This window comes from Platalea leucorodia (genome assembly GCF_965183815.1).
Source record: "Platalea leucorodia genome assembly, chromosome: Z".
NCBI classification, from domain to species: domain Eukaryota; kingdom Metazoa; phylum Chordata; class Aves; order Pelecaniformes; family Threskiornithidae; genus Platalea; species Platalea leucorodia.
Window position 1 is genome coordinate 4611818 of NC_138858.1, and position 14339 is coordinate 4626156.

General features: G+C 44.6%; 1 protein-coding gene across 1 annotated transcript in view; it reads left to right on the forward strand.

Moving 5' to 3' along the window:
- Window positions 1-12204: 12204 nt before the first annotated feature.
- The window catches only part of LOXHD1 (lipoxygenase homology PLAT domains 1), a gene marked incomplete at both ends in the record, with an annotated part of 150708 nt that continues 148573 nt past the window's right edge, over window positions 12205-14339 (forward strand). The window contains one exon of the mRNA XM_082335370.1: window positions 12205-12421. Within this exon, the coding sequence (XP_082191496.1) occupies window positions 12205-12421 (217 nt within the window). The remainder of the gene's footprint in view (window positions 12422-14339) is intronic.

Here is a 14339-nt window from a genome sequence, read left to right on the forward strand (position 1 = left end):
TCTGGATTCCTGTAACTCTGAGAGCTTTTCTATTTTTATGTCAGCTTAATAGAAAGTTTTGTATTTATTTGGTGTTATCTGGGTAAGTTCAGCTGCAATTATTTTACTTTTACCCTTTCCCAGACACACGTATATACACTTGCACTCGTTTGCTGACAGCATGTAACAATGTCTCTAATCCTCCTTGGCAGAAATCTTCTAAACTAACTCTTTTAGCAAAAAAACCTTTTGTTGGTAATAATTTTATCACTGATACAAGAATGGAGGTGGAAAAATATCTGAGTGAAGAAACTTTGGCCAAAAGTTGACTTTCTTTAAGTGCCTGTCTCGAGTAGTTTGTGTGTGCAAAGACTTAGTCCTTCTTCAAGATAAGGATCCTTGGGGGAGGAGGATGAGGATGGCATTATGAGGGGCAGGCAATGCTACTGGGGTGACTCAGATATTTGATGTGAATAAAAAGAGAGAAATAAACCCATTCAGCTCACGTATGTGTAAGCAGACTTACAATTACTACTTGAAATCCTGTATCATAGTTTGGATGGGGTTTGTAGGAGCAATAGCATTTCCCGTCTGCAAAAGCACTGCAAAAGGCTTGCTTTGGTTGCTTCCTAACAACAAGTCTTGGAAATTTAGCCTTCACCTGTATTGTAAACTTTTTGGGAGTGATTAGTGTTTGAAAGGGTGAAAAGATGAAGAGAACACACGTGTTTCTACAGGAATGCAAAAACAAAGCTTTGATTTTTTTATTTTTTATTTTTTTTTTTAAAGAAAATAAAAGCCCAGCAGTTTTGCAGGTGTTCTCAGCTCTCCATCCTCTCTGATCTCTTCTAGAGCAACTCTGCACGGGATTTTCAGCTGTGGTCGATCAATGGCTGGTGCATTGTGCTGAACACCCACATCTGAAAGAATAGATGCCAAGTATTTGGTGTGCTTCACTTCCAAGGTGCTGTGCAAAGAAATTGTTGTTTTTAACAGCTGAGACAAGTGTCATGCACTGTAAAAGGACCCTAGCTTTGACTTTTGGCAAGACATTTGACCTTCCCTCTTTGAGGCCCTGTCTGCAAAGAGCAGGTTATTGTGTTTTCTGGGATTTAGAAATGAAAGTAACCATGTCACTCTGGGTCGTCCAGTGGGTGCTAGCGGATGTATGTAAAGTATTTGTAGGATTTTTGACTTTCCTCATAGAATGCGTTTGACAGCTGTGTCTGGCTGTGATCAGAGCTGTTAATGCAAGCTGCCTGCCTCAAATCTGTGACGGGATATTATCCTGTCCACGAGAAAAAGGAAGAAAGGAGCCAATCTGCATAGCAAGAGCATAAAACCTCTGGTAGGTTGGAGAACAGTGTGAAGGTGTGTGACAGGCAGAAAGCATTTCTTTCAGTAGGTGACCACAGCATCACAATTTCTCCATTAGCACTTTTAAATCTGCTGGATTTGGAAAAGCCAGGGCCAGCCTTGCATTTTCTTGGGTGGGATTCATCCCTGTGTATGGAGGCACCTCATCTTAGCAGTCATCCCTCAACCCTGGCAGAGGTGCAGGGTGGGTGGCTGGGGTGTGGACACCTATAGCGCACATTGCGGTGAGATGAGCCGCACGTGGGCAGCCCTGTTCAGGTGCATGGACATGTGTGTCACAGGGCAGCAGCTGGACCTTCGGGAGGAGCAGGACTCACAGCTTGGTAGCTGAGCTACTGACGTGAAGGACCTGCCTTCACATCAAAGTGTTTGTCTGCAAGGCTTTGGCTGATTGTAGGTAAGCTGGGGCTAGCGATCTTCTGTTTGAGTGTCTAAATCTGCCACCAGGAAACATTCAAGGCCAGGTTGGACGGGGCTCTGAGCAACCTGGTCTGGCTGAAGATGTCCCTGCTGATGGCAGGGGGGTTGGACTAGATGGCCTTTAGAGGTCCCTTCCAGCCCAAACCATTCTGATTCTATGACCACGTACAAATTGTTGGGACAAGTCCTCTGGCAGGGCAAGTGCTGCTATGTTGTAATTGGTGTAAATGATTGCTGGGTCAGGCCCTGGGAATGGTGAAGTGCCATCAAGACAGACAATATTGATAAGTCAATGCCAGGGCGATGGGCCCCAGGCCATCGATGAAGTATTTATTTATTTTGTGACATACCACAGTGACATCACCTGCTCACAAAGTGATAATTTTGGAGGATGCAGGGTAGCAAGGGACCACATGCATCACCAAGTCTAGTTCCAGCTTAACCCATGAAGTACTTAATCCATGAAGGCTCCAAGCCCCTGCTGAATCCAGCTGTGGGTTTGTGCCCAGTACTGTTTTTGGAGGGCCATTTGAGAACCTCTCTGCTTTCATGTTGAAAACCTTAAACTTGCTCATGATAAGCTTGTTCAGGAGCCACCACTGCTTGAATAGTTCTTTAGTTGTTTGTGAAGAGCACCTATTACCCCCCTGAGCCTGCTTCCCTAGGCACAGATGGCTGCACGCAGCAAGGAAGATGTGAAGACAGTAAACTTTGTGTTTTTGGTGCATGTTGTTGCTGGTGACTCCGTGATTACTGGAGCAGGGCACGTAATGGAGTCAGGAGGTGCCCCGGCTTGGCTGTGGTGAGGTGCTTGGTGATCATGGCCGTGCTCCTGCCCTTTTCCTATTAGCTCTGTGTCTCTCCTGTCTGTATAGGACCTTTGGGTCAAGGACTTTCCCTCTCGATGTGTTTATTACAGTGTTTAGCACAGCAGGGACTCAGTCTCAGCTAGGAACTTTAATGCCACCCCAGAGCAAATATGAAATAACAAATAAAAACAATTTTTCCCCATTATCTGGGAACAGACTATGCAGAAGCTTCTCTGGTGCTGCTTACATTGCTAATGACCATCTTAAAAGGTAAAACAACATTTGCAGTGCAGGTAGCTACTTAAGGTATAAAACACAGGTGTGTCTGGGCATTGCTGCCAGGCAATTTCTGCCCATGTGTGTGCACGGGTGCAGCTGGGCCACGCAGCTTCTCCATCCCCCAGGGCAGGAGGGTCAGAGGCAGCACAGGGATGCTGAGCGATATTTTGGCAGCCTTGCTGCAGGCTTTGAGGAGTCTGTGGGCGTGCAGGAGAGGAAATCAATGACCGTTGCAGAGCCAATTTGGCAGCGTCTGAAGAGCTGAGCATTTGAGTCCTTCTGGGTTTATTGAATTAGATCCTTATCTTTTATCAAGGGAGGTGAAGGTAGCTTACAGAATGGGCATGTTTGCTGCAAATGTCCCCAAGTTGAACAACAAGCTGTGTACTACAGGCCTTAATCAATGCTGCTGTTCTGGTCTCTGATACATGGATCTGATACAGAAATCCCAGCTTGCTTCTTGGAAGCTTAACTCTGTTGAAGTTGGAGGACATGCATTGGGTCTGCATATTTACTGTCATTACCTCAATTATGGGTCTGAACTCTGCAAACACTTACTCCTGCTATCTAATGTCAACAGTGCTATTGGCTCCACTGGCAGCACTAAATTCTCTTAAGGATCATCCTGTTTGCATTAAATATTAAATGTACTTAGATTTGGCAACCTGTGCATAGGTTTAAATAAAAAATTAGGAATTATATTCTTTAGTTGCATAACTTTTAAGTAAACAGAGCTGTAGAAACATCTGTTAGCTTTGATTTTAATTTACTGTATAATAGCTTACATCATAATAAATGATGTTGTGTGATTTGGATGTAATTTTGAATTTATCAGGAAGCTTGCAGCCAAATCACTGAAGTTAATGGTAGTTCTGCAATCAGCTTCACTATGTGTCAAATCAGAGGAGCCGTTATTGAATTTTAAAAGGCTAAATTACTGTGTTGTTTGTATTAAATCTTAATGCCGTTTTGGGTAACGGTAATGTTTTTCCTTGGAGGTATGTACTGAATAGGGTTTCTGTTCCTGAATATAAAAACCAAACAGGGTTCCAGTGAAACTGCTTGAATTCCAATTTTAAAGGGGTTAGATGTATCCAAAAGTAATTTCAAACCTGTCCTAAATGAAAGAATATATTTCCCCTGGTGGATAGAGTGTTACAGTGCAGTCCTTTTTATGAATTAGGAGAATTTAATGGTGCAATGTCATGTTGTTAATTACAAAAAATAATGTACCAACGTGGGTGATCTTTAAGGGGGAAAAAAAAAAAAGTGTTTACATTTCTCTAGGGGTGGGAAAGGAATGGGAACTGCCCTGTACTTGCTTGTTTTAGGGCAATCTTGCTTCCACTGACCACTGCAGGATGTGCCGTGAGCACCCGGAGAGCATCACCTTGGATTCCTCAGGGTGGGCTGGGAACAAGTAGATGGGTGTACGTATACTGTTCTTACACCTTCTAAAATTGGGGTGGTGGTGGTGGCTATTCTCTTCTCCCCCAGAGCCCCAAGTCTTCTTAAAGAGTCATGGTGTTCCAGACTGATTGTTCGAGTACTTGCTTGCCATTTCTAAGTTTGTATTTTAAAATAAATAAATAAAATGTAAAAAATGTCTTCCCATAAAGCACTTCTGGAGCTGAGATCATGCCTTGATAAGTCAAAATGAGCCTCCCAGCTCTGGCCAAATGCCTCCCTCTGCTGAATCTGGTGCTTTGGAGTTACCTGCCTGGTCCCTGGAAAGGGAAGGCAAAAGGTGCAAACACTCAACTCTTGTGGCAAGGAAGGTGGTGAGATTGGGCTCCTTTGCTCATGTCTCTAGTCCTGCTTTGCTAAATCAGCTTGGGCAAGTGCTGTAATAAATCCATTATCTCTCCAAGCCCCAAATTACCTGTTTGGAGGGTGGCAGAGCTTTCTGGCTTGACTGCTTGCTGTAAGGATTTATTTGTGTTTTAAGTTCTCTGATATGTTTGGGACAAAACCAGAAATGCACAGCAAAATGACTAAGCTTAATTGTTTCCATCACTTTTTATGTAGATGATGGCAAGAAAGTCACCTGGCCTGATTTTTTCCATTGTTTCCCCAAACACAGCCCAGATGGGGCATCTCTTGGCAGGGACAACTGACCCAGCCTCCCTGTGCATTTAACGCTGCAAACTAGTCTGGGGATTTAAAACCGTTTTTGTAGCTCTTGGTTAAATCAGCATTTCATGGGCATCAACATCTTTTAGAGGAATGTTATTTGAATTTTTATTTGCTCATGATTTCCCATGGCAAATTGCTGGTTGCTGGGTTTTTCCTTTTTCTTCTCTCTAAAATTATTGACTCTCTCTGTGTGGTGTCTAGCTCAGCAAAGCCTCTCACTTGCAGGAGAGCACTGGCCCATGGCATCACTGGTGAGCTGGGAGACTTTTCCTATCTCCCTTGGGCGGTGCATGACAGCAATAGATATAATGGACTCATTTGGATAATTTAGTACTTGCTCAGTGTATCTGGTTTCTCTAGTGACACTCTGATGTTCATGCTTGACTTCCCCACCTCTCAGATAATAAATGAAAGAGGTTTCACCTTGTTGGCAGCACTGGCTTTTGGCCCATTATCTTTCCTGACATTGTGTACTTGAGAAATTAAATTACCTAGTTTCCTGGCTAGCTCCCTAATGAATGCCATTAATTAATATGTTTTTCAAAGGAGGAGGTGTTTTTATTCTTAATCCATGGAAGATTCTCTTTCCTCGGCCTGCCCATAAGCAGGGTGTTTGCACACACAGGAGCAAGTCGGTCCCTCTGCCGTTGGCTCTGCTCTGCAATGTCCCTAAGGCTTGTGCATGAGGCTCCATTCCCCATGGAAATGCCGACTGGGACATGGGAAAGTGAGAGATAGTCAGTGAAGTAGGGGTTGAAAGTGCTAGCTGATTCCCCCTCTCTCCCCCATTTTCTGCTGTTGCAAAACTCCCTTGAACAAGAAGTCTTGGATTACATTCTTCCCAAACCCATGTTGCACAGCTCCTTTGGTGACAGAGGTTGACTTCTCAGCTTTGAGACCCCTCTGTTTACGCAAAAAGCTGCAAATAGAGATTTTGTGAGCTTCTTGTATTTGCTGAGTACATGTAAGCTCAGCTTGACTTTCTAAGGACACATAATCACAGCCATAATCACAGTTCAATCTATTTTTAATTGTCACTAATTAATTCCTAGCAGTGCTTAAACCTTGTGAATTAAATTGATAAAAAAGAAGAGCACCTTTTTCACCAGCCTTACACACTTGTTCTTGTAAGGGCTCTGTTTCATGCTAGCAGCATTAAGATGCTGTTTCTTCCCAGGCTTGTGGCTTTTAAAACAACTCATGGCTATGAATAAACCTTGGTGGATTACTGCATGCATAACTTGCCAGCTGTGGGTATCTGGAGCAGATCCTACAGGCCTGGCAAGAGCCCTCAAATCAGAGGTACCACAGCCCCAGGGAAAAGTAGATGACGACATTGCACTTTCCCAGCACCTTCTTATTTCAATCAATCAGAAGTGTCATCAGGGTAAAAACCTCTGGGAAATGCTTGGGTGTTGAACTTACATTGAGTTCTGTGCTCCTGCAGCTCCTCTGGCACCCGAAGCTGGATAGGCAATGTTTAATGCCTGCTTGGCTGTGTCCTAGAAGGTGCAGGTGAGCTCCAGGAGGTGCCAGGGATGCTGGTGGGGTCTGTGCCCTCGTGCCTGCTTGTTCAGGCAACGGGAGAGAATTCATTCTGCGTTGTGGAAGAATCACACAAATTCCTACCTTGACATGGATTTAAGACCCCCGACTTCAATCACCTGTTCTTGAAAGAGCTGATGATATATATATTTTTTCAGGCAAATTCTCTTAAGAGCCCTCATGCTTTATTCCTCTTTTCAAGACTTTTTCTTACGGCCTTGAGTAAAGCAGTTTCCTCAGTCCTGAGTTTGAGATGGCTACAGGAGTTGCTGTTTCGAGGCTTTTGAGGGCTCAGGGTCTATAAGTGTGTCCCTGCTGATGGACGCCTGCAGCTCCTGGGGACCAGGGACTGCTGCTCATCTCCTTGGCGGGGCACTTAGCATCTCTCATGGCATTTGCTAGGGAAATGTTTCTCTTGGCTAAACCCCATTTTACCAGCAGAGGCCGTCATGCCCATACGCTTGAAGGCAGCGAGCTCCCACCGAAGCCCATGGATATATTAAAACCTGTCTTTGAGATGGATTGGACTCTGTACCCCAGTATCCCCAACTGCCTCTCGCTGAGCTGTTGGGCTGATAGGATTGCAATGCAGATGCAGATTTTGTTATTTGAGTTAAAAAAAAATTTTAAAAAAAGTAATGAGTAGTCAACTGGGGCTGGAAGAAAAAGCAAAGCTCTAAGTAGGCACCGTGAGGTCTGATTAAATCTGTAATGACTGGTGCTGCAACACTGGCAAGTGGCTCCCTCAGCACCTCCTCTACCCAGCCTGGTGTAAGCTTGTGCATTACTCATGTACATGAGAGAGAAATGAAATGGCTCCATTAGAGGAATCCTTTGGTATTTATTTCTGTGGCATTAAATATATTTATTTTCTGAAGGAGATGGACTGTGTGTATATACAACTATATGGGGTGCTGGGCTGCAGGGATTATTTTCAAGAAGTTATCCAGAGGTGGGGGTAGATCCTGCCCTAGTGCCAAGTATATGCATAAAAAAAAAAAAAGAAAACCTTCAGTACTGAAGCTGAGGCAGCAGTTGCCAACCCTGCCCACCCTGCTGTGCCCCGGGGGCTAGCAGGTGCCCTGGGCAGGGCATCGCGGGCTTCAAAGCTCCCTGAAGCTCTGCTACCTGTGGTAATTCAGCTGGACTTCAAGGATGCCCTTTTTTTCTGGATTATACCCCAACCTGAACCCCACAGGAGCAGTAGGGGAGGCAGACTCAAACAGCTGATTCATAAAACATCTGGAAAATTGCTTTGCGTGTATCTGTCTTGCTGTCTGTCCTTCACAGCCTGTTTCTTTACCCTGATCTCCATGGGGTGTGTTGGTGACCAAAAGAGCATCTAAATACAGACTGTGCATGCAGACACCGACTTTTTCTTTAAATTGCCCCCAGGCTGTGCAATGAGGATTACAGAATTCTCTAACCATAAGTGCAGAGCAGCATGTATTGAAAAATAGCCTCTTCTGAAACAAGAGGCTTCGCTGCATCTGCCTTAGGAAGGAGACTAAAACAAATGTTTCTTTGCGGTATGTCAGCTGTGTTGCCTGATGCCTGGGTACAGGACATCTGGATTTTATGGTAATAAGTGCAAAATAGGAAAGACATAGAAGGGACTGAACTAAAGAAAAGGTGTATTCATGCCTTGCTTAATATCTAGCTAACTATAATAATAATAATAATAATAACAATAACAATAACAATAACAATAACAATAATAATAATAATAATAATAATCCCATTACCTAACAATGGGATAATTCCAGGTCAAGCATTGTACAGCTTTTAGCAGCCCAGGAAAAAAAGGTTACAGGTGAGTTAGGGCCTCAAAGAGCCAAATTCTGACTTCTTGTACTCCACCAAATCTGTTATAATTCAAGAAGTCACCCTGGGCTCATGGTGCCTTGGTGGGTTCTGGCCCAAGTCTTTTTGGGAAGGAGGATTTGGGGGAATCTCTTGCTGAATGAAGGGTAAGAATATAAACCCATATAAATACTGTTGACAGTTTTAACTAATGGTTCTCACCAATAGCTTGGTTGCTTTCCCGGTAGTTCTTTATGCACCAATAAATCCCATTGTTCTTCTCCCAGCTGTTATTCACAGAAAGAACAAAAGCGAGCTGGAGTGTTCTCGGCACATTTCTTTTTAATTAAAACAACAGACGAAGGCAGTGTACGGAGTGAACTTTGAATGAGACATGGTAAATATCTCTTCTCCCCTATCATTTTAGCCCATTTGATAGAAGTGATTTTTTTTGTGACATATACCTGAGGTCCTGCTCCACTGCACCAGGAGAAAGTGAAGTGAGAGGCTAGAGGTAGCTCAGAGGGGTGGCTCTCACTGGGGCAACTACCACGGTGTCCCACTGCTGGCTTTACGGCCTCAGATATTTCTTCCTGACACAGGGTTCATTAATTGGGGTGTCTCTGCAGTGTAGCTGGGACCAGTGCATGGCCTCAGCCCTCGCTGGGGCTGCATCAGCCTGAAGCTGCTCCCAGAGGTGCCCTCAGCATCCTGAAACTGAATTTCCCAGTGCAGGGGGGGAGGAGGGAGGGCAGGCATTTCTTGTACCCCAACAGCTCTGTTGTCAAGGGCAAGTAACTTACTATGGGAGCAGGGGTAAGCAGATATTAGGAAAACTATTTTAGGACTGGAAGGGACCAATCTTGCACCTGGATGACTTGTCCTGAGTAATTGTAGTGCTGGCTTTTGGCCTTACATGTTGATGTTCTCAGCATTTTGCTGCATAGAGCTGGAGCTGTTCAGAGCAGCAGCACTCAGGGACTCAGTGTGATGAAGTGTTTACTTTGTGAAAGCATAACAAAAGATATGAGCTTTGCTTTTCTGAGAGATCCCATGTTTTTTTCTTTTTCTGAAGGCGTGTTTTTGTTGTGTTCTGTGAGATTTCTTTTTTTTTTTTTTTTTTTTTTTTGGAGGAAAAGGCTGGCTTTTCTGAAGCCAAAATCTAAATCCAGCTCCCAGCTTTAAGCTGAAACATTTGTGCCCGTGATTTCTGCTGCGGGCTGACAGCTGTCCCAGAGAGGGGAAGGGTAACAGTTATCAATGTGGTTCACTGGACATAATCTGTCTGACAAAATGTGCTGCATCATCAAATATCTCTGCAGGATCCCCAAGCTCCTCCAGACTGGCAGCATCCACGTACCTGGGCGCTTCCCTTTGGAGCAGTGTGCCCTTGGTGCCTGCTGAGCCAGCCGTCCCGTGCTTGCTCTCAGAAGAGCCATGCAGAGATGCACTATGTGTCTTCCTGCTGCTTTCCAGAAAATAAAGACCTGAAAGTAAACCGGGGATTTCAGGCACGGTGCAGGTCCTGTGGTGCTGATGTCCCAGGAGTTTGGCAAGTGAGAGCTGTATCGTGAGGAAGGACAGTGATTATTTTTTTTTTCTTTATGATTTTAAGACCTTGAAACTACATTCTGGTGTTTTATCCCAAACCTGTGTTTTAACCTACTTGGAAGCTGTCCCTGAATAATTCACTTTATGATGCTTAATAGAAAGATTTCCATTCAGCAACGGAGACCATAAAAAATACAGTGCTTTTTAAAAATCGTTGTTCACATTAAATTGTTAAAGGCTGGTGCCAAACAGCTGCTAAGGAGGCTGGGACAGACCCTCACCAACCCTGAATCCTCTGGGCCTGGTGCTCCCCATCTGCTCCTGCCTGGGGCAATGCTGCTGCATATCGTGCCATGGAAACATCTGTTCCTTGTGTTCCTCGTAACCCACCACTGATGCCACCCCCCCTTTCAGGCTGGCTGCTGGAACCCCCCAAATTTATCTCGGAAGAGTTTTAAATTGTGTGCACTAAAGACTTACCATGGCCAAACCCTCTGACTTACCAATACTTATGGTATCATTAACTTGGGCAGCATACCATCAAGTAAATCACACTTAATTCATCATTTGAGGAAGTTGTGGGCTGTTATCTCACATGCAGGGCGGGTGGTGGCAGGAGGCTCTGTATCGTCATCCTACAGCCCTGCCATAAATTCAGCTCTCGCTTCCTCCATAGTGTGATTTAGCAGCAGGCTGACTGCCCTGCTTGGTTTATGTACACTTGAGCTACACCAGAGAAATTCAGTATGGTTTTCCATATCACAGTTTTTAATTAAACTTCATTTTCTGTGACAAAATCCTACAACAGCACCTTTGAATAAGAATAAATAATTTTTCTTCTTTTCTCTTCCCTTTCGCAGTCAGACTTTAAATCATCTGCTCCTGACTGCAGCTGAGATTGACCCAGTCGCGTGGTGTTTGTCCTTTCCTTACCTGCCACGACAGCCTGCCGGAGCCTCTGCAGGGCTGGATGAAGAGTTGGGGCTGCACACCTACACGGCCGTGGGGCTTGGTGGCTCAGGTGGAAAGATAGAGACTGAAGGATTCTCAGTCCCTTCCTATCTCCCGCTGGCATATCTGCCTCTGGCCATGGGAGTCGCATGTACTAGATGCTGGGTCAGCCCCATGCAGGCATCCCTGGGCACAATCTGGGTGCTGGGCACGCTTCATGCTGTGGTGTCCTTCCAACCATGATGTTACATCATTCATTTTTCCCATCCTCCACCTATCTCACCACAATATTTGCCCATGAGAGCTGCCTGATTGGTGTATTTGTCTTTGTGTTCGGTTATTAATGTAAGTTTTATTTCTCTTTGGTTGGCCAAGATGGGTTGTTATAAGGGCACTTTGTGTAAAGCACATTCAGTGTCGTCTTCTGACTGTTGCATTTATTTATTGAGCATTGATTTTTCATTTGGTTGGAGGTGCAGCACAGTAACTGGGGGACAGAGGAGCTGGATGCGGGAGTGTGTTGCTGATGTTGAAGGCCTCCAGACAGAGATCCTGGAGGTGTTTGTTTTTTCTGGTCACTGGCCTGGCTGGTCAAAAAAAAAGAAAAAAAAAATCCATGTAAAGTTGAGACCTTTGTTATCAGTAAGGTGATCCTGATACCATGAATAATGGAGAGGAAATGCAGACCAGTGCGATATGGTTGCTTGGTGGGTCTCCTTTTTCACCTGCCTATCTGTCTTATAACCACATGACTGGGTAGCACTAAGTAATTTTTCATGAGGTTTCTGAAGCTGCTACATGTTATGAGGAGGAGAAATGCCTCTGTTTTATGCTCTCCTGAGCTGGCATGTGAAGGACAAGAAGCAACTTGACCACGTGCCCTCAACTGACCAATTTTTCTAGGGAGCTACAACCTTGATTGGCATGTCCTGATACTGTAGACCCAGATTGTCAACTGACTCTGAGCAGAGGCTGAGGCAGCTCTGAAAAAAAGAAAAAGTTCTTAGCACAGACCAATGAATAAATAATAATAACGAAAAGGAGAAAACCCAAAGACCAGGAGAGACAAGGGAGGAACGTGCCTCAGTAAAGGAGGTGAAGGAAGGAAGGAAGAATCAGAAGGAGGTGAGCTGTCAGCATCTGTGGGCTGAGAAGGACAAGGGACTCCAGGACTTAACCTACGCTGAGCTGGGGAGGAGGAAGGACACTGCAAAACGAGGGCAGCCCAGCCTTAGGCAGGGAGAGGAGGACTAAAGGACTTTGGCAATTGGTAAAGGAGCCAGGGTAGGTGGCAGAAGTCAGGTTAAGGGAATCATAGAGTGTTTTTAGAAGTGTAAGGGTGAAAAACAATGATATGAAAGAAAAGACCAAAAAGAACAAAGTAGAAGAGGAGGAGGAGGAGGAGGAAGAGGAGGTAGTGGAAGAGGTAGCTGAGGAGGTAATTGAGGAAGATGGGGAAGAAGAAAGCCAGGAGAAAAAAAGTAAAAAGAAATCAAAGTCCGAGGACTCAGAGAATGATGGGGAAGTGAAGAAAAAGAAAAAGAAAAAAACCAAGCGAAGAGAGTATAGCAGTGAGGATGAGGATGACTATGAGCGCAGAAAGAAAAAGAAGAAGAAAGGCAAAAAAGGCAAAGAAAAGAAGAAGAAAAAAGGTGACAAGTCCAAGAAAGGAAAGACAGATGACAATTTTTTGGAAATGTACGAACAGGAGCTTCGGGACTATCGTTCAGATTCCTCCAATGCTACAGAAGATGAGTACAACAAAAAAAAAGGTCAGATCCATTGTTTCTCATCTCCCCTCTTCAGCAGGCAGTTATGCTGTTGACCCTGTGGATGCCCACCTTGGGACTCTCCCGGGGGGGGGGGGGGGCAGGCACTTGTCTTTCCTATGTAGGGGATATTTCTAATTTAATGAGAATTTTTACCATGTGTGGTGGCACTGACAGATTGTGTCTGTATTAGCTTTTCAGTTTATGAAGTCATTTTGCCCTCTGCATGGTACTGCTGTAATTACATTCTCCTAATTAATATTTGCATTGTGGTGCCATTCAGGAGCTGCAGTCATCAGATGTGGACAGGCTGGAAAGGGTCCAGAGAAGGGCCACAATGATGATCAAAGGACTGGGAAGCCTGCCATATGAGGAAAGGCTGAGAGAACTGGGTTTGTTCAGCCTTAAGAAAAAAAGGCTTAGGGGAGACCTTAGCACCATGTTCCAGTATTTAAAGGGTGGCTACAAAGAAGATGGAGACTCCCTTTTTACAAGGAGTCACATGGAAAAGATGAGGGATAATGGGTACAAGTTACTCCTTGGGACATTCCAATTGGACACGAGAGGAAAATTTTTCACAATGAGAACAATCAGCCATTGGAATAGTCTTCCCAGGAAAGTGGTGGATTCCCCAACATTGGACACTTTTAAGATTCCATGGGACAGGGTGCTGGGCCATCTCGTCTAGATCGTGCTTTTGCCAAGAAAGGGTAGACCAGATGATCCTTGAATTCCCTTCCAATCTGGTATTCTATGATAACTCCCCTTGTGTAAGCAGGGTATATAGCAAAGATGCACAGTCCTGCTAAAGCATATGCAGCAGGAGTGTGCTGGTGATTTCAGCAATCAGAGCAGGCAGTGGACCACTTAGGATTGATGTAGAAGCAGGAGGTCCAGCACGCTGTCACTCTGGCTGTTGTAAGTAACCAAATAGGCAGAGGAAATATTGCTAGTGATCTAATGAACCTTAATACTGTGTTGGTACAATAAATAGTCCACCTGTTTTATGTGTACAGGGTACTTTAGTTCAATGCATGGTGAGCTGTGCAGTGACTTAAAGTTTTAGATGATGCGCTCGGTTTCATTACAAGACCTTGGTCTGGAGAAAGTTTGCAGCCATCAGCCTGGCCACATCAAGACAGCTTGTGGAAAAAGACTGTACTTTAGCATTTTATCTGCTGGGTGACAGTTAATAATCCCATCCCCAGCAAACCTGCAGCGCTGTGGCAGACAAGTGAGAAAACTGCAAGGTGAGCAGCAAAGACCCATGGTGTACCTCCGTGATTAAAACAAAAAGCCCTTGATACATAGAAGGATGCTCCCAAGCACAGGAAGGTTATCTCCTTATCAGAGAGGTGGGCAGCAAAGAGGTAATGGACTGCTGAGGGGTGACACTGGCCACCCATTACCTGTGCAACTGGATCTTGGTGTGACTGGAGCAAGACACTTAACCTCTCAGCCCTGTGGTTTCCGCATCAGTTAATTAGAGTAATAACATGTCTTATATGTGGCAATTTGGAGAACCAAGAGTGCCTAAGGAATCTTGTAAAGCATCTCACAGTTGCGGTGTGGTTACAGGTTAACTATAACTAATGACTTCTGTAATGGTGCCATATGGCTGTACTGGGAAAAGAAAAATGATTAAACTGCTCTGATGCAGGAGAAGCAAGGCCCTCCCATATACACTGTATTTAGGCCATGTACATAACGTACTTAATTT